The sequence below is a fragment of the Parasteatoda tepidariorum genome, chromosome 4 (assembly GCF_982258835.1).
Source record: "Parasteatoda tepidariorum strain Cologne lab strain chromosome 4, Ptep-v5.0, whole genome shotgun sequence".
NCBI classification, from domain to species: Eukaryota; Metazoa; Arthropoda; class Arachnida; order Araneae; family Theridiidae; genus Parasteatoda; species Parasteatoda tepidariorum.
This window is the reverse complement of record NC_141758.1, coordinates 4,712,513-4,739,790: the sequence shown is the minus strand read 5'-3', so window position 1 is coordinate 4,739,790 and position 27,278 is coordinate 4,712,513. Positions and strand designations below refer to the sequence as shown.

Genomic DNA, 27,278 nt, shown 5'->3' with positions numbered 1-27,278 from the left:
AGCTTGGCTTTCTTTTTGCTAAAAAAAATAGCACCAATTCAATGTGTTTAACTTATAAAAGCTTTTATATCGTTTCGAAAGTATAATCATATAATTTGATAGGTAAATAAAACGGAACTATATGCAGTCGAGGTTGATTACTTAAATCACATACCACAATAGTATTTTCTTAACTGGAGTATAGTTGTTACCGTGAATGCTCCACATCAAGAGAATGTAGACTTTCACCGGTGAATGTCAACGATCACATAGTCACTTTGGTGAATGTCTGAAATATTTGTTACATCTGATTTGTTATTAATTTATTTGTTGATATTATTATATTTATTTGTTGACATTATATTTATTTGATATTTTAATATCTGTTGAGGATAAACATCAGTGTTCAGAGTACCCGGCAAATGTATAGCCGGCAGTGGCACTTAACTAGACCTAGTATATACTTCGTACATTTACCAAAGCGACTACGTGATTGTCAACAACCACCTATTTTGGTTGTTCACAGTAACATAGTTATGTTAATGAACGATATTCTAAACCCTTCATAGGATGACTATAAGAAGAAATAAAAATCCTCTTTTAGAGATTTCTTATGACATTATATTTGGTAATAGAATTTCACTGAATTGGTGAAATCAAACTAACATCTTGACTCCATTGTGAGTTGACAGTATGAGGAAACTATCAAGGACTTTTTTTTAACAAATTGGTATTACAAAATAAATGTCAAAATGTTGAGTTTTCTAATTGAATTTATGTTTGTGTGTATTAATATTTTAAGAAATTTATAATAAATAAAAATGGCATGCCTCATAAACAAAATAATTATATTTGATTTTTAAACTAATTAGTTTAACATTAAATTGATGTAATAGATTCTAATATATTTTATAAATTAATATCACTTTTTAAGACATTATTGTGGCGTATTTGCAGAATAAAACTTTAAATTCGAATTTTAAAAAAAAATTAATTGCATTTATTGATTGGTAATATAGAAGATATACATATGAATAACTTGAACAGCATCATTATATAAATCATGATATAAGAAATGATAAAAAAGACTCATTCCCCTCTTTTAAATTGACCACTAAAGAAATGCACCACATGTGGTGAACTTGCACAGGTTTCACTAAACAATATTTTTAGGCACAATTGGATTTATTTAAAATTCTGTAAAACTATTTGTTATATCTCTTTTGTTTATGGCAATTAGAACATTTTATTTTTAATAAATGATAGATATGGGTCATTTTCAAAATGGAGAGGCATTTAGAAAAATATTTCTTAAAAAAATAAATATTCGAATTTCGACCAATAAAAATTTAAGCTGCAATTGGAATGTTCTTTACCCATAAAAGAGTGGTGCACTTTTTGACTTCGAACATAAAATAAAACATTAACTTGAAACTGCCTTACGTTCCCTTCTGTTACCAATATTCATAAGTGTTTATATATATAAAAAAAAATAAGTTACCTGAAATAGTAAAGAATTCACACTCTAGTCAAATTAACACTAGAAATTGACTACTTATTACTCCAATTTACTTAAACAGGATCAATTGAAAAAAAGAAATGCTTATAAAAAACTGAAAAGTGTAATTTGATCTCACCATACAAAATTGTTTACATTTGAACAATTAAATGCCAGTAACAGAGGAGAAAGTAAATAAAACATCATTACCTTGTTAAAGCTTTATTTTCTTAGAATATAGCATAAACAAAAGATAATTTTTGAAATGACTACCTTATCAGAGATAGACCATATTGGCAGCCATGGGACATATTTTTGCCAACTCAATAGAAGTAATTTAATATAATTATTGTAACAGACAGAAAAAAATCCATGGGCAGCATAAAAATGCTCAATTTTTGCTCAAACGTAATTTTGAAACTGAATAGTAGATACGCTGTGTTGTATAGTAAATATAACACAATTTACATAACTAGATAAATTAAAATGATTTTCTATTAGCAGTTGGTCTAATTGCAGTAAAATAAGAGGCAAAGAAAGCTAGTAGCAATTAAGCAGTAATTAACGCATTAGAAATGTATTACAAAAGCATTATTTTTAAAATACTAGTAACAGGGTTCTCTCTGGTAATAAATAAAAGGGGAGGGAGCTTACTCTCAAAAAAGGGCTCTTTGAGAAAGGGCATTTAACTCCGTAAAAATCTATCAAAATGGGAAATATTATGTAATAACTGAAAATTACCCTCTTATACTATTTTATGTGTACATTTCAAAAAATAGTTCTCACTCATTATCAAAATAAGAAAAAAATTTGCAGGTCACAAAAAAAAAATCCTAAAAGACAAATACTGTGCACAAATTTTTTTCAAAGACAGTCAACTTAGAAAAAAAAAATTATTAATTGATAAACAACTTTTTTTTCTATAATTTATACTGAGAATTATAAGAAAATGAACATTCAAAGGTGCATATTTCTTTTAAAAAAAAAAGTTATTTATTTAAAAAATAATTTTAAAATCACGTACAGAATTTATTAATATCTCCCACCGAAAAAAGAGATACTTATAAAAATTTAACCAGTTGAGAAAAATCCTAACAAAGTAAATATTTGTCATAGTAATCGGAATTAAACTTATAAACACAGATAATTTTACCAGTGTGTAATTATTATTTAAGCAGTGAATTAATTTTTTCCAAAATAGAATATGAATAAATAGGCAGTGTTAAGGGATGGCAGTTTATATTTACAAAAAGTGCAAAGAGGACGTACTCATTGTGATCACCACCCTTTTAAAAATGATCAGGGAGAACACTGTTAGTTGTGTATCCATATTTACCAAAAACATATAGTAAATTAACTTGAATGATTAAAGATGTTATTTGAATGGTATTTACTTAAAATCATGGGACATTCAAAAGTTCAAATTTTTTGAAAATGACCCGAATATCAAAAACAGTAATAACCAAAATCATAAAAAGGGGGCCATTCAAATATTACGAAAAATTTGCAGGTTACAAAAAAAGAAAAAAAGAGGGGGTAGACGATTTGCTTATTTTATCTGACAAGGCAGAAGGAGGGGTATGAAAATACTGATGTAAGGCATTAAAATTCTTTTATTTTAAAAATTTTCTTAAAATCAAAATAAAAAATGCAAAGAAAAAATTTACTTGTGGAAAAATTCCAAATATGAAACAAAAAATAAATTCAGGGTAAGAAAAAATTATAGGAATTTTTTTATAAGAGTTTCAGAGGCCAAAGTTCAAGAATATTCTACTCGAAATTTTATAAATTAATTAAAAAGCAAATTTTGCTTGATGCAAAGTTACACCATTTATTTGAATTTTATCCATAAAATAGAGTGTTATAGTAAAAGTCAAAATTAAAACCAGAGAAGGAATGTTGTGACATTTTAAGTAAGCAAGGGAGGGGTTCTTGATTTGCTTATTTTTGCTGACAAGATACAAATTGCAGAGAATATTAAGATACAAAACTGTGGGAGATACAAAATTGCAGAGAATATGCTAACCTAATATTTGAATGGCCCATAATAGACTGTGTGTTACCATTAAAAAATTAAAAGTGCTATTTCAAAAAGTTCATTCACAAACATTTCATTTTTTTTAAAACAACCTTTGTTCATACAGGACCCACATATGAGGAAATAAATATAGACATTTTTATACATATCAAAAAAGTACAAAATGAAATATTTATAATTGAAGTTTTTCCCTTTATTACTTAACAATAATAATGTGATAAATAAAATAATATAAATAAAATTTTTGTAACAATATATTTATTTTCAATAAATAGCAGCTTTTTATAGGCAACGATCAATTTCCTCATTGATTAAAGGATTGGTCCAGTCAAAGCCTATATTGTCTAAATGATTGTCAAAATCATTTAGTTTTCGGTACATTTTAGAATGAAGCATGGCTGCAGTTGCACTCAGGGCTTTATGACCTTGTTCAAAATGAATACTAAAAACAACAAAAAAAAGTTAGTTAGCTAAAAATTTTTACTGATATATTTTTCATTTTTTTATACAAATGGTAATAAGACAGCGCCTTTAAAAAAAAATCTATGAATTTCTGAAGAATTGTCAGAATTTGGAATACACAGTTTAAATATGTAAAGGTTATATTGTCTAAATGATTTTCTAAATTATCTAATTTTCTGCACATTTTAGAATGAAGAAGGACTGTAGTTGCACTTTATGACCTTGCTCAAAATGAATGCAAAAAAGAAAAAAAAAAAAAAAGCAATGTCAATAAACAGTTTATAAATGTGCATATTTCTTTAGATTTCAAAAAGTTCCTAGCATATGCTACAGTCGACACTCAAAATAATGACTTTGATGGTCCGGGTGAAAATGTGAGGTTGTTTTATTGTGAGTACACAATACTATAAATATTAACTCATAGCCATAAAAAAAATTATGACCAATTTTGACAAAACAATACTTTACATTAAAAATAATTTGGTAACTATCAGAAATTTACATTTTAAAAAAATATTAAATCGGTGAAAAATAATAGGCTTGTTCAGGGATGCTATTTTTGATAAGTAACATGTAAGATAACTGTTATTTGTTATATGCAATTTTCGATAAATAATCTATAACAAGATAACTGTGATTTGTTACATGTCATTTTTGATAAATAACACATAACAGCAAAGACCACAACTTTTAAGTCCAAAATAAATCACAGTAGGTGACTGACATTTCAGAAATAAGTAAATACAATTTTGTAAACAAGAAAAGTATGAGTGATAAATTTATTGCAGAAAGGAAAAAAAGATACACAGATTATAAACTAGGACAAAAATTTAGGGGATACTGTTACTTTTCCTTCCTTGAAAAGAGCCTCAAGGTGTTTTAAATTATTGTGTGGTAACATTAAAGTATGATTGATTGATAAATTTAATGTATCATTTGAAAAAAAGCAACACAGATTATAAAGGACCATAGTTTGCAATCACCTAGGACTTATTACAATAATTTAGGGGGTCATGTCCATCATCCAAAGGAGATTTCAGGTGTTATAAAAAATTGTGTAATAAAATCAAATGAATTAATAGTTTAAATAGTTTCTAAGCCAATTGACTTAACTTTTAATCCCTCAATTAGATAGAATAGTTGAGTGCGGGCATTAAAATAACATTGAATCTGTAGACAAGCAAATAAGACTTCGTGCATTCGTTGCTATAATGGAAGCTTTGACTGCTCTTCTTATTCCAAAAATTTTATGAGTTGATTTTTGTTTGACAGCTAAACAACACCACACTCAAACTATCATATTTGAAAAAATTAAAAAAATTTTTGTTGAATAAAAAAGTAAACTAATTTGAAATTGGGTAATGGTAAGATGAAAGAGAAAAAGAAAAATGCTACACATATTTAAGCTTTTTAGCAATTTGAGGAAAAAACAAATGGGGGAAAAAAAGAGAAAGGCAACAAAATAATTTGCCCTTTGGAATAATGTAATGAAAGCAATGACTTATAGCAACAGTTATTAACAGAGTGCAAATAAACTTTTTCAAAAAGACAGAGTAGGAAAAACAATTTTGATTTCAAGATGTCAGAATCAATAATATCTTACAACAGAAGTAATAAATGTGCAAAAAAGTTCAAATATAACTTTACACACAGTTTTTTATTTTGTTGATAAATTTTACAGGGTGGTCACTCAAATCAGGTTTCAAATTTCCCTGATATTTCCAGTAAAAATCTTAAAATTTCCAGGTCAGCGTGTTTTTTTCCTCCTCTGCTAAAGTGTAGTATATATACAAGAAAAATGTCAATATAATAGTGTAGTATTTCATTTAAATGTTATTTTTTTAATATATCACCTTGAATAGATGTGGAGGAAACTATATGTTAAGCTTGCAAAAAATAACACTTTTAATGAATAAAAAAAATAAAAAAAAAAATTTAAGTGCTTAATAGATTTTGTACAAAATGTACCAAATAACAATGACTTAAAACAACCTTGGAAAAGTACTGTTTAATATATTTTTGTTAAGCAAAAGAAAATAATTCCAGGTGATTAGAGACCAATAAATTTTTATATTTAATTATATTTTAATATAGAGCCACTTTATACTGTATTTTATGCAAACAGTGCTCTTTATAAAATTCATTGAAATTATTTTCTTTGAACCAATATCACAAGTCAAATGTTTAAATAATGTTTTTTTCGAATGAGCACTATTATATTAAAAGACATTCAGTATTGGTGAAGGAAAAATTGTCAAATTTCTTGTTGCATATTCTATAGAGAAAAAAAAAACTAGATAAAATTCTTCAAATTTTATTCTTTTTAAAAAAAAACCCAGAAAATATTAAGAATTCCTAGTTTATCCATCTGGTTGCCTAACTTGAAACCTGTTCCTGTACAGTGCAGAACAAAAAAAAAAACTAAGCTTTGTTTTGCTTCTTTCTAATAAACAAATAAAATTTCTCATTTAGCATGTTTTCCATACATTCCATGGTTTTTGCCAGCTTTCTAGGGTAAAAGGAGAAACAGTTTCGGAAATATCAAAATAAAAGTTATCATGAAATCCAGAAAATCAGCATCAATGCAATTGTAAAATTTTGCTAATAGCGATTGGTTGGCTTTGCTGATAAAAAATAATTCATGAGAGTACAAAAGCTTTCAGAAAAAGGGCGCAAGATAAAATCTCTACATAAATAATAATCAATAATTGTTCGCAGAATTTAATTAAAAATACTAAAACATTTTGAATAATTTTGTTAAAAGAAAAAAATATCCCTAAAGCATAGGGACAAACTTGAATAATTAATGAATTCAGTTCACAGACTAAAAGAAGATTCTTTAAAAAAATTCTACTTTATAAACAGACGCAAACATCCTAATCCTTTCTTCCACATTTTTGCCTTTTCTAAACTGCATAATCTCCAAAGAGGTCAAAGATTTCTCCATTCATTTCCCAAAGTGGAAGAGTTTGAAATGACATTCTAGTTAAGCAGGGTAATACTGAAGAGAATTTTAATGCATGTATAGTTGTAAATTGTAAAATGACGGACCAGGTAAAATTAATTACCCAAAATAGAAAGGAGAAAGAAAAAAATATATTGTAAAATTTAAACCCTGACAAATTAAGAATCTTAAGAACATTTATTCTGCAAATAATATATTGAACAATTAACAATACTGGATAATAATTGATTTCACAAAATATAAATTTAAATTGAAATTTTTAACAGTAAACAAGTTGAAATAAGATAGCAGCAAATTATTTAGTTAATTAAACATGAAAACGATTTCAGACAGTTCAGCACAACTAATGACAACAAAAACATAAAAACGACTCACCTCGAAATTAATATAGCTAATAGCTATCGATAAATAACAATTTTGAACGTATCATCGTAATATCTTTGGGAGCTGGTCCCGAAAAGAAAATATAACCATCTACAACACATCGAATTCAAAATAATAATTTGCTCCGTGGCGAAAAAACGAAGTAAAGGTAAAGGTTCGAAAATGAAACTTACTACTGCGCAGACTCAAACAAAAATTGTGCTGACATCTCTGAATTTGAATAAAACAAAATAAATGATATTTAATGAATTGATGCTGCTAGCGTTTAAAGTTACAATTAAGAAATAAAATATACTATATTCAGATTGAAAATTAAATAGCAATGAATAATAAATTTTTTAAAACTAAACAATGCAAGAAAAGTATTGCTAAGTTGATGATATTTCAACTTTTTTATGAAAAATTCCAGCTCCTTTTTGAAATTCCCCGATTTCTCCAGGTTTTTATCCAAATTTCCCTGACTTTTCCAGGTTTTTTCCAGTATAAAAAAATTCCCTGATAATTCCAGGTGGGTAGCCACCCTGATTTAACTAAACAGCAATTTTCTCAAGTAGGTGGTTATATAATAAACTAATTATCATATAATTTGTTTAAATCAAATTCATACTTTGATTGAAGGATTAAGTTCAGACCACAAACTTTTTTTCATGACTGATTTCAGTCCTGAGGACAGAAGAGTGGCAACCAAGCAATAATAATTTTTTCCTTAGTCAAATTGGAAATTTAGAGATTTAACTTTGTGTAGTAGTCTTTAAATCAAAATATATTTATATAAGAATGAAGAAAATAATAATGTTGATAATTGTTGCAATTATGACCTTAATAACATAGTCTGATTATGAACCGTTTTATGGCTACAGGTTGTGTAAACCCAATTTAAGATATGAAGGTTGTTATCAACTAATTAACTTTATTGGTGCATAGATACATCTTGTGTACAGAACTCATAAAAAATTAGATTTTATAAATAAGAATTTAATTATTTTTATTTTTAAAAATACATTATAAGACTCATTGGAGTCTTTGTAAATTGATGCTTCAAAAATTTGCCCCAATGGGCAAAGAAAAATATCATTTTCAAAAACTACGAATGAAATTAAATTTGTTTTACCTGTTTTTGTCTTTTAACTTCCATTTCCCATCATTGCACTGATACAAATGAAAAGCTACTTCATCACAGTCAAGTGATAATTTTTGGTTATCAACCTGTAAATTTAAACATTTAATAAAAATAATTATTATAAATAGATTACATGTATAATATTCATGCAAAAATACAGAGACGCTAGTTTCCAAACTAGCTGTTAATAAAAGTACAATAAAATGAAAAGTATAGTTACTTTAATATAGAGTTGTAGCATAGTACATTTAGCTTAACATAGTAATGACATAGAGTTGGCAGGGGTCAGTCCAGACATTTTGTGAAAGGTCCAGTTTTTTGTAAAATTGTGAAAAAATGACTCGTAATTTGTGAATATAAAATAAACGTTAAGTCAAATTCTTTTAACCAGGGTCCTGCTTTTTTGAATTTGTGCAAATAGGGTCCTGTTATAGCAAAAAACTTTTTCATGTTCAACACTGTAAAAGTATAGTAAAAAAAATTACATTTTCAAAAACAAACAGCAATTGCTGCTACTAAATTAGAGATGCAACATGCAAAGATCTGGAATTTAGCCTATACTGCTGAAAGTAGAATATTAATTTCGGACAAATAAAGGAAGAAGCGTCTGCCGAAGACAAAACTTTATTCGTTTACATCTGTCTTTCTCTCTCTCTCCCCCCCCCACTTGGAAGGGTTTATTCAATTAACAAAACAATAATGAAGATAAACAAATTTGTGAAGGGTCCGTTTTTATGAAAAGATATTTTGAGAAGGGTCCATTTTTATGAAAAGATATTTTGTGGAAGGTCCGTTTTTATGAAACGACATTTTGTGAAGGGTCCGTTAACGGACCCAAATTTTTTCTAAGCAGATCCCTGAAATGCGTCTTACTGACATCCCTGATGTCTTCGATTTAACCACAAAAGGATTTATTTAGTTTCGCGAATTTTCATGCTAAGCCTGGTAAGAAAATAGGGGTGTAAAGATACACAATATCTTTTGTCTTGATTGACATTCTCCATTTGCTCTTCTTGTCTTAACACTGACGCTTTCAAATTTCATGACTCTTGGTACTTAAAAGAGAATAAACTTACTTTACACAGTTTATTAGGGAAATTCTCAAAAGCTGTACAACTGTAATCTTAACTATGAAATCGTAATAGTTACAGATAAAACATAGTAATAGTTTTGCACCCCTGACTATAAGAAAATAAAACGTAAAAAGTTTTTTAAATAGAAAAATCCATCTGTAGTTAAAGTAATAATAATATAAAAGGCAGCCTTTTGTTTTAATATTTAAATTTTTTTTTCTGCCGAGAAAATTCAGACATCAAGTAAAAATTATGCAGGAATGTATTATTTTTATTAAACTTAAAGGGAAAAGTTGGATGGTCTATGGAAACTTATGTTAAATACTTTATTGATACACTTTTTCTCAGAAAATAATGAAAAACACTTTTATATAAATTTTTTTTTGTTATAATTCTCCTTTTAAAAAAAGTCTTTCTTATTTTTTTCATCCTTCAATTTACAACTTTAATGTCAATTCTGTTACAAAATATTTCTTTATCTTCAACTAAATTTTTCATAACTTTTACACTGACAATAAATTTTTTCATGCAACTCATACAGTAATAGTAAGTACATTCAATATTATTAAAAATATCGATTTATTTAGGGTTCCAACCCAATTTCAGAAAGAATTCCCAGGGAATTTTTTTTCTCAGGTAAATTTCAAAGGAAATCCATACCATATTTTATCTATACTAGCAATTTTATATCAGAAAACTTTGATTTTTTATTTTATTTATAATGTCAAATATTAGATTTTGTGAGCACAAACATAAAATAGAATGAGAATGGAAAAGTTCAACTAAAAAGTGAAATTTTATTAAATATTGTTATAGATATTAGAATTATTTAACTCTAATCTCAACATCTGATATACTGTAACAGAAAATTTTAAGACAGGTTATTTTTCCGGTATGATATAGGAATTTTCTGGGGTTTTTTTTCTCGCAAAAAACTTATTTTCCCTTACTATTCCCTGCTCTTTAGAGTTAAAATAAAATTATCTAACAATTCAAGGTTTTCTGTGTTCTCCCTGACCCATGAGAGCCCTGTACATTTTAAAGCAAACAACAAGAACACTTCATCAATTCCTTTCTGTAGAAAAATAAATTATGTACGTACCATAATCAAACAAGCATCAGGGAAATTTTCATAGATTTTATCAGCTATTCGATTTGCAATAAAGTTGGGGCTGAAAAATGAATTGGAACAAAAGTTTATAAAATTAGAAATAAAAAAGCAAAACAAAGTTAAAAACCGTTTTTTAAAATAAAACTTATAATTTAGGGTTTACACAAAAAAAAAAAAAAAAATTTATTTTTTTCCCTTGAAGTTCAGTTTACATAAAATTCCAACTTGAAAAAAGAAGCAAAATTTTAAAAAATATATAATTAATAAAAATGCAAATTGTGCTTAACATTAAAAAAAAGTATTAAACATTATCATAACGTTACATAAATTGGATTACTTTCAAAGATTATAGACATTTGATTAAAAAAATCATAAGTTTTCAATTTAAAATAAATAAAACAAACAATAAATTTAAAACATTGATGTAAAAATCAATGATTAAGATATTTGTTCGGATTAATCACTATTAAATATGCTCGATTTGTGATGATTCCATCGTTATTTCACATTGCTGTTTGATTATAATTATTTTGAAAGCTGTCATTTCCCAGCTTTTTTAACATGGATTGCCTTATCATTATTTAATTCATGAAGATTCTAATTGGTGACGGCTTTTACAGAAGTTATTAATAATTTTGTTCAGTCCCTTTAATATGGTTCTTCAAATACTGATACGTTTAAAATTTGAATGAGCTATCATTATTTAAGGAGCGTGATTTGTGATGATTCTATCACAATTCCTTGTCATTTTTGATGGGTTTTTTGGTAGTTATTTATCATTTTATCTGCCCTTTTCACAAGTTTGTTCAAATCCTAATATTTTTAATATGCTGATATTACGTTGTGCAATTCACGACAACTCCATTAAAATTTCTTATTGTCGGATGATATTTGGTCTTTCGGAAAGTTCTTGTCAATTCTATAATAAAAAATAATGAATCTGCACGAACTTTTCGGAAAACCTAATAGTTGTGTGGGCAGTTATTTATAATTTCATCAGCCTTTTGCATATGACTTTTATATTTTCCCTGATATTTTTATAAGTTTTAATAGATGTTCAATGTTTCAAATTAGAGTTATCACTATTTAGGGCGTTTGATTCGTGACGCTTCCATCATAATTGACATTGTTTACGGCAATTTCCACTTGTTTTTTTATTTTGATAATTTTAATACGATGTTATTATGACCACCAAGCTTTTCAATTTAAGGAGTAGCTTTTTGACATGCTCAATTTAGATCGATTCTACTGCAAATCCGTTTATGGATGGTTTTTTCAACAGCTGCTTGTCGTTTTTTGAATATTTCTATGTGATTTTTCAATTTCGATGTAATTAGTACAATGTCATGGATAACAAATTTAATATTTTAGGAATAACTATTTCATGAGCTTGATTCACAAAATTTTCAGCGTAAGTCCACCATAATTTTTGATAGCTATTTTGTCGGTTATTACAGTTAATTTTCATTCAATTTAGTTTGTTTTTAAAATACTATATCTTAAACACATTGTTTTAAAGACCTGTTTAATAAGTTATTATAATCACAGGCAACATTTTCAAAATTCGAGAATTAAGCTCATGTTAAAACCAATTTATAGAATGTGTGAATTTTACTGAGGAAATATTTTTAATTTAAATTTTATCTTTTTCTGCAATAGGTGCCCTTTTTTAAGGAAGAATAGTGCCTTTTTTTTGCTTCTAGTGCCTTGCCCTATATAAGGTCTAGAATGAACACTAATATTTTTTTATTTCTGATATTAACACAAAAATGCGAAAAATAAATATAATTTAACTTAATATCATGTGATTAATATTACTGATTTTAATCATTGAGAAGCTTTAAGAAAAATACAATAATACATAGATTAATTAAAGAAAAAACAAATTAAAATAGTGTTAAACAAAATATATGAAATAACAGAAAACACAATAAAAGTAAAAAGTTAAATATCCAACCTGCAGTCTTTTATATGTTCATTAGCTTGATAGTAACCTGCGATTACAAGACCTTGTTCTTTACAGTATTGCTCAATCTATAAATAAAAAATATAATAAAACAGTTAACATGTAAGAAAAATATAAAAAATATAGGACATTACAAAAATTGAACAAATTATTTATCCAAATAATCATTAGGTATTATTTAACAGTAGCTTTCTCACTTAAAAAGTTTTTTGCTTAATAAAATTGTCATGATGACACTTTAGATTTTAAGTTAATATATTTTAATGAGTACAAGTAATGTATTTAGTTCAATATTTCCAAATCATATTGTTTACTATAATTTAATTTGGCAATGCATATGCACAATTAGTGTATGCATATTGCACAGAATTTGTTTTATGGATAAATGATGTATTATAATTTAGCAATGTTTTCTTTTAATCATGAACATTATTTTTTATGTATTTAGTTCATTTAAATTTTGTTTGCAAAAATCAGATAACTGAAGTATGTTTTATTTCATGTAATTTTTAATTAAAAGTTACAAAAATAAGTTTATAAGACTATAGGTTGGTATAATTTGAAAAAACAATTTGGTTTGATAATGCAAAGAAAATTTATTTGCAAAGACAAAATGTGATAAGTGGGCCAAATTTGAAAAAACCTACTGGGTTTTTTTGTGACTGGGTCAACCTTGATACACCCAGATATTAACTATTTTATTAATAGTACAAATAACTTTATTTATACATTTCATTTTCTTAAGTTGATTTAAAAATGACACTTTTTATACTATCATTCCAATATTATCTGTAATATCAACAAAATTTAACCTGCAAAATTATATTTCTATAATTTATGTATTTTTTACCAATATAGAGTAAAAGATTTATTTTAGACCAAAACTGTGGAATCAGTAGTTCAATTGTTTGAACTTCAGTAAAACTCCAAATAGTAAAATTAAAATGTTCACTAAATCCTTTGAAAATATTTATATTAATATTAATATAAGTCAATTCATACAGGAGTCACAGTTAAAGCAAAAGGAATTTTATTTAAACTTATATCTCATATACCATAAAGAAATGAATCTTACAAAATGTAGGTATTTGTAACCAGTATAAGAAGAGCAAGATAGCAATGCCTTACATAGTCTCAAATTAATAAGCATCTTATTGCAATAAGAGTGCTTGGAAAACATTCTAGATTTAAAAAAAAAAACTATTAGAAATAATGCATAAAATTCTTCTTAATTTTCAAATGAACTTAATAAATTTGTTTCAGAATAAATATATATATGTAATTTTAAGTAGTTCAAATATTAAACATAGGCTCGAAACTGTTAAAATTTACTTAATTGTCACAATATTCATTTGAGAAATATTTTTTGTGCAATATATTAGACTAAGTAAGTTACATAAGATTAAAATCTTGGTTTCTTTCTTCTTTAAACTAATAAGAGCAAACGTTTAACAAACCGGTGTCAAGCATATGTTTAGGAATCGCACTTCTGAAAAACTTTTCCACGACTCTGACTACAGTCCAATTTAACATACATAAAAGGCAGGCATTGATGAGTCGGATGTGGAGTCAATAGGATTACGAAGTTCATAAATTTAGAAGTACGTTCATTAAACTGCATAAACGAAGAATGGATCTCAATTAGAAACAGCTACATATGCTACAATAAAATATAAAAAAAGAAGAAAATAATGCATTTAAAAAGGAAAAAGATATAATTTAATCATTTACTTGAACCATTGCAACTTCAAGCATTGGTGTTAAATTTAAATTTAGGTGAAATAGTGGAATGCCGTCGATAATATTAACAGAACCAGATCCATGTTCTTTGCTTTTTCTTTTTTCAGCTAAAAATACCCCATTAACAGCTTGATGAGGGTATTTCATAGCATGTAAAAGCATTTTACTGTACGCTCGAACACCAATTACGATGTCAGCCATCTTTTTAGTTATGTTTTCATTTTTGCGTTGCCATATATAAAACTACAGTTTTTAAATCTTAAAAAAGATCTGCTGCAAATGTAATTTTTGACAAGTTTTAGATATAGTTTGTTGGAAAATATCCAAAGAATAAAATACTATATTAGGTACAGTTAATTCGGCTCTAAAAAGAGGAGTGAAATATTTTTCAAAATTAAAAAATAATCTTTCTTTTTACTCAACTCATCTAATGTTGTCTGCTTCACTCGATTGTTATTGTTTTGAATTTATGATTAACCGTCCCGTTACTTTTTCAGATAATTAATTGTAACATTAAATGAGATTTGTTATTTTTTAGAACTTTACAATGTCACCCCCAACGTGCAGCTGTCTAACTTAAAACTATATGACTGTAATTGTAGTTTAATTAGTTTTAAATTTGCTTTTCATCGTATCTAACTTTGATTGATATGTAATCGTATTAATAAACTTATTAGTTTAAAATGAAAGGTATAACATTTTCATTGCTATCCGGTTTATTGGCTGCTACAGCGTCTCTGTGTGGAAAACTTTCTATGGCTGCTGAACAAACGTTGTCTTTGTGTGAACAGTTCATGCAGCACTTTTATCCTATTTCATCCCACAAAGAATTAGACTACACATATTCTCCTTTTTGTCAAAATGTAAGTATTAAATAGAATATATTCTCTTTTTTTTTGAATTGTAAGTTTTAAATAGAATTAATCCTCTCTCAAAATGTAAGCTTAAGATTAATCCTCTCAAAAAATGTAAGCTTACGTTTTAATACTCTCTTTTTGTCAAAATGTAAGTATTAAATAGAATATATTCTCTTTTTTTGTTGAATTGTAAGTTTTAAATAGAATTAATCCTCTCTCAAAATGTAAGCTTACGATTAATCCTCTCTCAAAATGTAAGATTACGATTTAATACTCTCTTTTTGTCAAAATGTAAGTATTAATTAGAATTAGGGATAACAATAAAGGAGCTGTGCAGGTCTATACTAATGGTAGTACTGGTAGTGAAAGATACTAATGGTAGTAAAAGATCGTACTGGTAGTGGCATTTACATTAGAACCTCTCTCCTAGAGCGCTTAAGCAACGTAACCCTGGTTTACCGTTCTGTCGTTAGCAGTGAGCTAATTCCGATCAGTGTTGGGCTTGATGCTATCTTGTCCGTAAGAAAGTGATTTCAGTGAATTATGGATTTTATCGGATAGCCGCAGCTCACTGCAACATCTAAATGGCTGGTCCTCTGCAAGAGACAAAACCAGCGTTTCCATTTTGCACAGAGTAAGGACAATCTCTGAGAATCACAATGTTCACCTTTGATGGATTCTATTATGCGAGGATATTCGCGGTGATGAAGTAGAGAACAGATTGGAAAAATAGGGAAGTGAAGAAGCCACTGGCTCCTCAGTTACTTATAATGAACTCCATTCAATTGGAAGATCTAAGCTAAAAGATTTTGTGGCGTTTACCACCTACATACCACTGCTATCATGGGACATCCCTTGCTGGACGTGAAATGCCACTGAAAAACCCAGACCTGCTTTGGCCAGATTTGTAAGTGGCCATCTTAAGTGCCTTGCTTTTGTGGGAGGCAGAAAGATCTTCCATGCTTTCAAAAAATTATTGCATAAAACATTTTTGTGTTAAAGGTGATATTTAGTCAATTTTTTTTATAAAAATATTCTGATTTTTATATTCTTTAAAGTATTTTTTGTTTTACCTCTTGTATTACAGACTCTGTTTTGGACAAGAGTGGGATTTTTCATTGCAATGATGCTGTCAAATCTTCTCATGTGGACTCTCTTCTCAAAAGCATTAGTTGTGTGTTCGACAACATTGGAAGCTACCGTTACCAATACTGCGGCCAATTTTTTCTTTACAGTTGAGTATATTGAATTCAGTGAATGATTACAGTGGCTACTGAGTATATTGATACTAAAATTGTTTAGTTTTCTGTTTATTTCATGATTATTTGTGACTATCGGTTACCATCTTCAAAACTAGCGTAAAGTTTATATTATTCAGGTTCGACACCACGTTTGGTTTCTATTAACATTCATATGAAAGAAAAATTAAAGAAAACATTCATACAAAACTGATTTTTTAAAAATATGATTTATTTATTTTATTTAATTTTATTTTATATTTTATTTTATTTAATAATTGTTCTTGAACAGTGAACACAATTATTGAGTTTACGACTACTAATTTCAACTTCGTAGCCTTGTCATTTTGAAGCTAATCCAGAAGACAAGGGAACTCCTGGATCAAGTATGGCCGAAATTTGCCTTTGTGAAGGACTATTTTTGATGGAACTAACCCTCATTTGCATTACATGGAGAGGAAAACCACGAAAATCTCCTTTAGTTAGCTTGACTGCTAGGGGACTCAAACATATGATCCGTTTACCACAGAGGATATTTTACGTCAGCACAAGCCGGGAGCGGATTTCGTATCGACCTGCCATTGCTGGGATTCGAACCCGGTACTCCTCTTTGGGAGGCAAATGCTCTATCTCCTGAGCCACCACGGCTTAATAATATAATCTATCGTCATTAGCAATCGATACTATTAAGTATCCACTTCAAGAAAGAGGAACTTTTTCTGTTCGTAGATACTTTCTTTCAGTGGCTACTGCTTTTTTTTGTATTAAAAAAAATCATAGATTGAATGATTCATAGTTTCAGCTTCAACTACAGTCCAACCTCGTTGACATTCAACTCGAAGAGGGACAAAAAATTTGCCCACATTACCAATTCTGCAATTTTTTTTTTGATACACAGATATTTTCTATTAACTGTATCTGTTATCTATTTGCATTTTAATCTTAAATCTCTATAATGAATATGTATTTCATTTTAATATATTTCTTTATTATGTGTGTTATATTAAATTAATACTTCTATGCAACTCATAATAAGTACACCTAAGTACTTAAATTAAAATAAAGTTATAAAGGAAGAAAAAATATTATAGTGTAGAAGGAATTAAAAAAGTGTACTTACTTTCAGTGCTCTATTTTATCTTTTTCTTAGTTTTAAAGATGCAAATAAAAAATTACTGAAAAATAACTAACCAAAAGGAATAAATTGATTTTCTTTGCACAAATTAGAGAGGATTACCACCAAATAATCGGTGCTAACTCGCGGGTTTAGTTTCTTATTTGCGCATGTTTTCCAAAGTTTTTTAACTTATCAATTGCATACAAAATATGATTCGAATTTAAATTTTTCATTACAACGGAACAAACAGTTATAATCGCTTCGTAAGTATCCATCAGCGGAAAGTAAACCTAAGTATTCGCCACCAAAATTTAATTATTATTATTAAATATTTAGTATTATTTGTAATTTTAAATTACGATCAAATTAAAACGATTAAATTAAGTTCTGAGAATGAATGAATGGATGTATGAATGGGTCCGCCTTATAAACGGGCAGTGATGCATGCGGCTGAAGTCATATTCTTGGTAATAGATGGCGCCACTGAAGAGCAGGAAACGCACCTTCTGCCTTAAGTTTGCTTGGTTCCACCAAGTAGGCTTAATGGTATTGGTAAGTAGCAATAGAAACAACAACAACCTGTCGGAAGGGAAATAAATTTCCTGTTCACATTAAAAGTAATTTTTTTTCAAGAATAACGAAATTCGAGTGCATCTTAAAAGATATCTAACGTTAAAAGTATTATATCCGTATACAATTTGACAGGGAATTGAAAATTAGTTCACGTTAAAAGAAATTTACGTTGAAGATGGTTCTATTGTATATATTTTCCAATTTTTATGGTATAACTTTTGTCCTGGATCTCCTGTATCAAAGTTACATTTTTGTCAGTGATATTTTTATTCTGGACATAGGTTGAAATGCGTGTTTAAGATAACAGACACAGCTTAAAATGTTCTCAAGCTAACAGCTCAAATTCAATGTTCAACCCTTAACAATTAAACAAGGAATTCCATTCTCACTTTTTTAAAACACTAAGCGTTATCGTTACGGGGAAAAGTCTCAGACTTTAGGGTCGGGTATATTACAGATGTAACTTTACAGGCATATCTTTGTATTCAGTACACATTCAGAACATATTCTAATGAAACATGCCAAAAACACGCTACCTTTAAATTAAGTAGTAAAAAAAAAAATGATATTTTGTATGAAATGGTAACAATTATAATGGTAGCAATTATAGGAATATTTAAAAGACGGAAATATTTATAGGAACATTAAAAAAAAATTTTCATACTAATATCAATCAAAAGGATAGATGTCAAAATTTCTAAGAACATATATATATGCTGAGAAATATTTATAAAACATTTTTAAGTTTTTTTAATATTTTAATATAGAGCATTTTTTATTCCATATAGTTAACACGGGTGTCGCTAAAATCAAGGATGATGCAAATATGATATGAGGCGGTTTAAAAAATTTGTGTAGTATGCATTTAATGTCTACTATTGTCTATTTCGGCTGTAGACATTGCTCGCATTTGTTTTATAATGTTATGATATTTGTTTGTATATTACATATAACTGTAAATAATATAAAAAATGTTAAAAATTAATTTTAAACAAATTTATTTACGTAATCACAATCCAGTCATTTTGATTGCTTTTGGACAATATACTTATTTTCCGTCTTTCCAATGTTAAACAGGCATTTTGAGTGGTGTCCATGTCGCGCATTTTAAGTTGTATGCAGAGAAAAGACGTTTAACGTAACGTTTAGATAAACGTCGTGACATTTCGCTCCCTGTTGTTCTTAGTTTTACGCATTGGGAAAAAGAAATCGTTAATATGAAACACTATTAAGCAAAAAATGTAATTTTTGATGGCTGGGAAAATGTTAATGCACAGGACAACGATACTAAATTCTATTTTTATGATTTGTCGTGTTGTTATAAGCAGATAAATGTTTAAAATACAGTAAGGAACCGAATATCCTTAAAGATCGGGACCATCGCTATTCCGGATAACTGATTTTTCCGGTTTTCTGAATCGCTGCAAAAAGCCGTTTTTTTTTTTACTGTTAAACCCAACTGAAAAAAAAAAAAATTGAAAATAATCTTAAAAAGAAGAAAAAACTATGAAGTAATACACAAATGATTATTTCCAAAATGATGGTAAGGTAAACGTCTTTCAAAATCGAAAGAAAAATCCTAAAATCCTATGAGGAAAAAAATTTTTTTTTTAAATGGCGGGAAAATGTATCGAATTTCGTTCCGGTTTTTTGGTTTTCCGGATAACGGGTTCTGTACTGTAGTAGTAGAAAATCTAATCTCTTGTGTTTTGTTATTTCCTTTTTTAATTAGTGCCTAAACTTCCATTTTTAATTAGTAAGATTGTTGGTCTCTTCAATTTTGTAAAAAAAAGTAAATTGGTCTAAAAAATAACAACTGATAAAAGCTATATTCTGGGAGGTTCAGATTTAAAATTTTTGTAATTTTTTTATAATAAATGAAAATGTGTATAGTATAAATATAAGTGTTACTGTGAATCAGGGTTCGTGATTTTTTTGATTTTTTTTAAAAAAATCGAAAAAATCGGATTATTTTGATTTAAATCGGATTTTTTTGATTTAAATCAGATTTTTTTGATTTTTATTTAAATACACTATAAGAGCTTTAATTTATGATCAAAAAAAACTTTATAAATGTTTAATCAAAATTAAATTAATATTAAAACTATATTATAACAATATTTTAGTAGCTCTAACTTACTAAAATAATTTTTCATTATAATTCATAGCGACCATTTTGATACAAAGGCATGATTGAAATTAAAAGACAAGATAAAATAGATAATTTAAAGAATACTATTTTAACTAATAACACAAAGTTTCAATTAGCACAGCATAATTTTAATTTAAAACTGTGATCTCTTTTTTTTCCTCATGATTTATAAAATGGCAAAATAAATGCAACAGATTGTGTTTATAAATGTTGTTATTCATCAAAAAATAAATATTCAATCTATATATTTTTATGTTAAAATATTCATTTTCAATCCTTTGTCAAAATACATAAGTTAAGCTAAAAAACATTTTTAAAAAAATCTATGTACTAATTGGAATTTTTTTTTCACAAAAGAAAATCTGATAATTTCAAAGATACCGTAAACATATTATGAGAAGAAAAATAAAAACCAGTTAATAACCCTACTGCTTCAAATAGACTTTGATAGGGAAGAATGACACTATATCAGGAAAAAAATATCTGAAGTCAGCTTTTTTTTTTCTTTCTATTTTTGGCATATTAAGGTAATTTCTTTTTAATATAACCTCAAGCTTTAGAAATATAGAAATTTCCATCAATAAACTATAATGTAGATTTGAATTTCATGCTTTTTTAATCAAAGGGTAGAATTTTAATTAACATTTGCTTTTTGAAAAAAAGCATGTTTATTTACTTTCTACAGCTATGCAAGTCTATATTAAGACAGCATTAAATATTTACTTTAATCTGTACTTTCAATGTTAAGATTAAGAATCAAAAGATTTTTAAACATGTAATTTTAAATGTGTTTAACACACTCCAAGAAAAAAGTAATTTCGTTAACTAAAATTAATTAATGCAGCAATTTATTTAAAATAAATTTTAAAACTAAGAAAAGAAAATAATGAAAGTATCAATAATTTAAAGCACAGTTTTTTAACCTTTAAAATCAATATAATATATATATATAAAAATCAGTTGATTTAAATCAATGATTTTTTTTAAAAAAATCATTTGATTTTAATCATGATTTAAATCGTGATTTAAATCAAGCTGATTTAAATCAACGAACCCTGCTGTGAATGAATGGAATTGGTGGTTGTTGATTTCCACTGGTGAATGTTGACAATCACATAGTCCATTTGGTAAATGTCCGAAATATATACTAGGTCTATTAAGTGCCACTGCCCGGTATGCCCTACATCCATGTTTTTTAAGTCTTAAGTGCCACTGCTCGGTATGCATTTAACCGGTACTCCGAACACTGATGTTTCTCCTTATCAATCCTCAGCAGATATTAAAATTTTAAATAAATATAATAATATCAACGAATAAATATGAAATTGGATATAAAAAAAAAATATTTCGAACATTCACCAAAGCGACTATGAGATTGTTGACATTTACAGGTGAAAGTCGACATTCTCTTGATATCGGACATACACGGTAACATATGCATTTTAATATGCGTTCCATAAAAACACGCTTTACTTTAAATGTCTATTTAATTAACACGTGAATAAAGTACAAATGAAAGCACATCTGTTCCTGCATGTCTGCCTTATTCACTTTTTTATATTTTTGCTTTAGTCTGTTTTATTACCTATTTTGAATTTATAAAGAGCTCGCTAAGTGTTTTTGATGTTACATTTCAGGCTGTATTTGGTCAAGTTTTTTTCCGAGAATCTTTATCTTTTCTTTGGTGGATGGGAACCATGTTGATAATTCTTGGACTTGTCATTATGCACAAGCACGAAGCAGAGTCTACAAAGTCGAATTCTCTTGATAAAAAACAGCAATAATTCATCTCAACTCTACCAAAACTCACACATTCCCGTATCTTGCAATACTTCATTCATGCAACTGGACAGTATTCTTATCAATAATTATATTGTTCGAGGTTGGTGGTTGAAGACGCTGAGCCGTCATTGTAATGAACTTGGGTTCGATCCACAATGGCGGCTTGAGAACCACCCAGCTTCCATTCAATGGGCACCAGTTTGTCTGGAAAATGAAGGCCGCTATGTTGACCATTTTGCCTTGCCACCACCCTGCTGTGTAGTTATGAAATGTGGAACTTTATAGCTCCATGATCCCGCTGGCTCACAACGGGCTGTTGTTGTATGCTTTACTTTAAAATATATTGTTTAAAAAAAATAAACACTATAAATAAACTATGTCTGTTCTTTTACCAGCAACCAAATTGTATAGGTATGTTTATTTTTTGGAAGTTCTAGAATAAAATTTTGTCTGTTTATAACGTCCCTCAGTGAACTGATCATTAAAACACGGTTCCCTATAGAGCACTTCAGTCAAGCATCACTGGCTGCTGTCAGTGCGCAGGTGGGTGACCACTTTGTTCTCGTGGAACTATTCTACCGAGAAGTGCTCGACTTCGTGCGCAGATATTCGGGAAACCGAAGCAGGGTCGCCTCCCATCTTCGCAGAGGATCAAAATTGTGATGGAGTGTCTTCGGATCATCCTCAGGCATGTTTCCAAAACCGTTGCCAATAGCAAATTGTGCAGCTCGAGTGCGACGTAAAGCAATAGCGACAACAGTTTCTTTAAAGCATCGTTTAGTTTTTATCATGAAGAATTTAATGTATAGTGTCCAAAAATAAAACACGGATCACCTTAATATAACACCCGATAGAATGATCAGACTTTTTGTATTAGGATAATTTGACTAAGCATTGAATTTGACTTGCTGATGTCATCCTCTTATTGTACAATGTCGAAAAAAAGAAACGGACCGCTTTAAATAACTTTTCATTTAATGATCGGATCTTCAAAATTCTAGGACTCAATCTTAAAAGATATGAGGGGTTGACCTCAATTATGCTAATTAATTTGTGCAGACGATATTTTAAGCTGCGAAATCAGACATAAAAACGCATTTCCTCTGATTAAACATATAGGGGGTTGTCCCAATCTGAGAAATATTATCCCAATAGTTTGGTAAGGAGAGCTGTCCAAAGTCCTTAATTTTACTTATACTTTTTTAAGTATTTTACGTGCTTAAAAAAGTATACAGGGTGTCCCGTAAATGTTGCGAGAAACTTTTGGGGAAGTAGAGCACATAAGGATTAAGAAATGCATAAGAACCCATGACCGGAAATGTCATCTTACGCTTCTAGGGGCGCTTTTCTATTATGGACATGTTGTTCATGTGCCTTTGAACTTTTATTCATCTAAAATATTTAAATTTCATGTTAATTTTATGTTTACAATTAATTATTGTGGAGAGTTCCATGAAAATAATGCTGTTTTATTGTAACTTAATGATTTGGCGACTAACTGGTCAAACTTGTGTAATTATTAAATTAGGACAAAACACCATTTCCGAGCCTATTTTAATGGAACTCTCGACAATAATTAATTGTAAACACAAGAGCCGTGGTGCCTCCAGGGATAGAGCGCTTTCCTTTCGACGAGGTGACTCGGGTTCGACCCCAGCAATGACTGGGATTCGAATTCCGCATCCGGCTCGCACCTACTACAGTGCTGAACTAAAATATGCTGAGTGGTAGAAGGATCGTGGGTTAGAGTCCCCTTGTCAGGCTAACCACGCTAGGTTTTCGTGGTTTTCTTCACCATGTAACGCAAATGTGGGTTAGTTCCATCAAAAAGTCCTCCACACGAGCAAATTGCGGCTAATTCTTGATACAGGGACTCCTTTGTCTTCTGGATTGAGTTTAAAATAGCAAGGCTGCGAAGATGAACATTGGTAGTCGTAAACTCAAAATTGGATGGGCTGTTTATTAACGGTTATTTAAAGAAAGTGAACATAAGATTGACATGAAATTAAAATATTCTAGGTGAATAAAAGTTCAAAGGCTCACGAACAACATGTCCATAATAGGAAAGCGCCCCTAGCAGCGTAAGATGGCATTTCTGGTCATGGATTGCTATGAAATTCTTACTTCCCCCAGAAATTTGTCACAGCATTTACGGGACACCCTGTATATTCATTTACATTTCAAATCTTGCTGCGTGATTTATTAAAAATTTCAGGATTTCTTTTCTTCGATTTGAAAGCAACCAAAGTTTTAAATTTTTCAGTCGAGTATGTCAAAAATTTAATTAAATTCTGCTTTCGAAACTGAACAGCGTTAAAGAAAATTCAAAAGATTGTATTGCGGTAAGAAATGGGATAGGGCCAGTTTGTAACCTCTTACTAGAAAGAGTACGGGTTTAATTAAACTTTTTTCGAATGCACATAAATGATAATAGATCTTGCAAGAATTAAAGATATGAACTAAAAAGCTTTTCAAAATATGAAAATAAGGTTTTAGAAAGAACACATAATAAATTGTGTGAGAGGACCCGTAAAACTTATTTCTGGTCTTAGAAAAAAAATTTATAAAATTATGTATAGTAAATTATGAAATCTAATATTTAGTAATTGAAAGTTTAAACAGAAATTTCATTAAGCTACTTGAATTGCAGGTTTTGTTATTTTGCAGCAGTTCAACACTTTAAAAGTAAACAAAATGTGTAATTAAAAATTTGAGTAAACGTATTCTGTAAAAAAAATTTTTTTCGCAACCTTAAATTTAATACTTTTATGTTAAAAAGATGCAAAAGCTTCATAGGATTTAAACTACTTTTTAAAAATTTGAAAAAAAAATGCAATTTAATTTTTTCTTCTTTTTGTAATCTTAGAATTTTAAGGGGTGAGAACACTGTTCCTCCGGAAATAAACCCTTTTTAGAACACTAGTGTTACCGAAAATTTTATAGTTATTCACATCTTCCATAAAAATATCAAAAATTAGAACAATTAAATGTTATATTACAAAATATTAAATTTAGGTAGGTATTTTGTTTACGTTGAACTAGAGTAGCATAATGGGCTATTGGCGACGGTCAGGGAAACATACCCGAGGTTGATCTGAAGACATGCCATCGCAATTTTGATCCTCTGCAGAGAGGATGACTCACCTGCTTTGGTAGCCGAACGACCTGGTCGCGAAGTCGAGCATCTTACGGTAGAACAGTTTAACGAGGACCGATACAGTGCACCCTCGATCCATACGCAAGTTGATCAAAGTGGTCACCCCCGCTTAATAACCCAGGTCAGTGATGCTTGACTTCGGTGTTCTACTGGGAACCGTGTCTTTTGAGACTTGAAAATTGAGTAAAAGTATTTTGTAAAAAAATTTTTTTCGAATAATTAAATTTAAATACTTTTATGTTTAAGACAATGCAAAAGCTTCATTGAAAATACACTTTTAAAGATTAGAAAAAAAAACATAAATACATATTTAATTTTCTTTTCTTTTTTGAACCATAGAATTTTAAGGGATGAGGCCCTCCATCCATACCTTATGTTACCTTAAACTCCTCCAGAAATAAAACTTATTTCTATCCCTATTCTGTTACCGAAAATTTCATAGTTATTCACATCTTCCATAAAAACATCAAAAAATAGGTCAATTGAACGTTTTATCACAAAATATTAAATTTAGAAAAAAAAAAAAAAAAAAAAATCAAATTTAACTTTAAGTTTAATACTAAAAAAAAAGGTTTTGCTAGGATATCTACGTAATTCAATATATTAAACATTTAAACTTTTTTTTTATATACATATACGTATATAATGTTTTAAAGTTTGACTGAATTTTAAAGTTAAAGAAAACTTAAAGCTTAAACTCGGATCGTAAACAGATTTATATCTTGAAAAAATTATCAACTAAACTTCCGCTAAAAATTAAATAATCATTTCTCATTATCAACAATAACATTGTGCTAAAATATGCTACACGAATTAAACTTAACATATTAGTTTTAAAAATCATGTATTGCAAACATTTCAGTTTAGTGAGCGAACTAAAAATTTCTAACAAATTCAAATCCTTTAGTAATAGATGAGATCTCATGTTTACGAAACATTAGCCTAGCATAAAACTTATCACTACTAAAGCAGTGTTTTTAAAATTTAATAGTTTATAATTTATGTTTTCCTTTTGATTTTAATTTGTTTATAGGATATAAATTTTAGGAATAAAAATTGAATGTGATTGAAAAATTTTAAATAACGGAATTTAAAAGAAAAAAAAAGCACTTAACTAAAGGTTAATTATATATATTTCAAAATATATTTTGCTTATAAATTTTAAAACAAATCTAATTTGGTAAAAATTTAAAGCATTTACATCTGAGTCGCTAATGCCACAACTTTGATTTGCAAATAAATTTAAGATTATAAACAAATGAACTTAGCATAACTTAAGCTGAAAATAAAGCTCCTCTAAGTAATTGCAAGAATTTACAATAGAAATTGATCTTCACTGAAAAATTCAGTTTTAAAAATCTTACGAATCGCAAAAATGTTAATTTAAAATACAAATCCAGCTCTTGTCATAAAATTCAGATTTCCAAGCAAATAATTAGAATATTTACGAAACATTGGAATATTAAAAAAAAACTTAAAAAATGTTTTTTTAACATTACTAGCACGTTTTCCTCAAATTCAAAAATTTCTGATTTCAGCAATTTTACAGTTTTATTGAAAAAACCTTAGGATTGATCACTAATTAACAAAAATAGCTTTTCTCGTTTATAAAATGAAAGTATGAAACTACTAATTAATTCCCTCTTAATCTTTTTGAACAAAAAGTTTTGTTCCCTTATATTAAAAAAGATTTGCATTTATTCCTTTTTTTACAACATTTTATTAAAGATATTTCTTTATTGTGAAATTGTAATTAAAATTATACTTCATAAAAATTATGATAAGAAATTTTCAAGCACAGATTACAATTAAAAACTCTACTATATCTACTATATACCATTATTCACTGTTACATAATAATTTCCTAGACGTAGAAAGAATTAATGAGTTTTATATAAACAGAAATAATTTAAAACAAGTTTGTTGATAAAAAAGCAAATGAACCACATAAAATAATTCGGTTTAAACTTTAATCAAAATAGACTCGAAAAATAAGCCGGTAAAACCAAATCTGCTTTAAGCGAAATAAAAAAATTTCGGATCTGAATTGAAATATTTGATTTCGA

The 27,278-nt window shown here is 28.3% G+C and overlaps 2 protein-coding genes across 2 annotated transcripts; one reads left to right on the top strand and one right to left on the bottom strand.

The window, feature by feature from the left end:
* Positions 1–1,683: 1,683 nt before the first annotated feature.
* Positions 1,684–14,537, bottom strand: EMC8-9 (ER membrane protein complex subunit 8/9). Its single transcript, XM_043048135.3, has 5 exons — positions 14,328–14,537; positions 12,588–12,664; positions 10,622–10,691; positions 8,438–8,532; positions 1,684–3,957 (listed from the first exon to the last, which is right to left on the bottom strand). Exons 1-5 carry the CDS (start codon positions 14,535–14,537, stop codon positions 3,798–3,800), a joined length of 612 nt encoding a protein of 203 aa, XP_042904069.1. The 3' UTR covers positions 1,684–3,797.
* Positions 14,538–14,596: 59 nt separating this feature from the next.
* LOC107440534 (uncharacterized) lies at positions 14,597–22,453 on the top strand. The gene is made up of 3 exons (XM_016053492.4): positions 14,597–15,199; positions 16,281–16,427; positions 21,911–22,453. Exons 1-3 carry the CDS (start codon positions 15,020–15,022, stop codon positions 22,055–22,057), a joined length of 474 nt encoding a protein of 157 aa, XP_015908978.1. The 5' UTR covers positions 14,597–15,019; the 3' UTR covers positions 22,058–22,453.
* The last annotated feature ends 4,825 nt before the right edge of the window (positions 22,454–27,278 follow it).

Coding starts and splice junctions, on each gene's coding strand:
- EMC8-9 (XM_043048135.3), bottom strand. CDS start 14,537: ATGGCTGACATCGTAATTGGTGTTCGAGCGTACAGTAAAATGCTTTTA. Junction 12,665..14,327: donor TTGAAGTTGCAATGGTTCAA/GTAAATGATTAA, acceptor TTTTATTTATAG/ATTGAGCAATACTGTAAAGA. Junction 10,692..12,587: donor GAACATATAAAAGACTGCAG/GTTGGATATTTA, acceptor TTCATTTTTCAG/CCCCAACTTTATTGCAAATC.
- LOC107440534 (XM_016053492.4), top strand. CDS start 15,020: ATGAAAGGTATAACATTTTCATTGCTATCCGGTTTATTGGCTGCTACA. Junction 15,200..16,280: donor ATTCTCCTTTTTGTCAAAAT/GTAAGTATTAAA, acceptor CTTGTATTACAG/ACTCTGTTTTGGACAAGAGT. Junction 16,428..21,910: donor CGGCCAATTTTTTCTTTACA/GTTGAGTATATT, acceptor GTTACATTTCAG/GCTGTATTTGGTCAAGTTTT.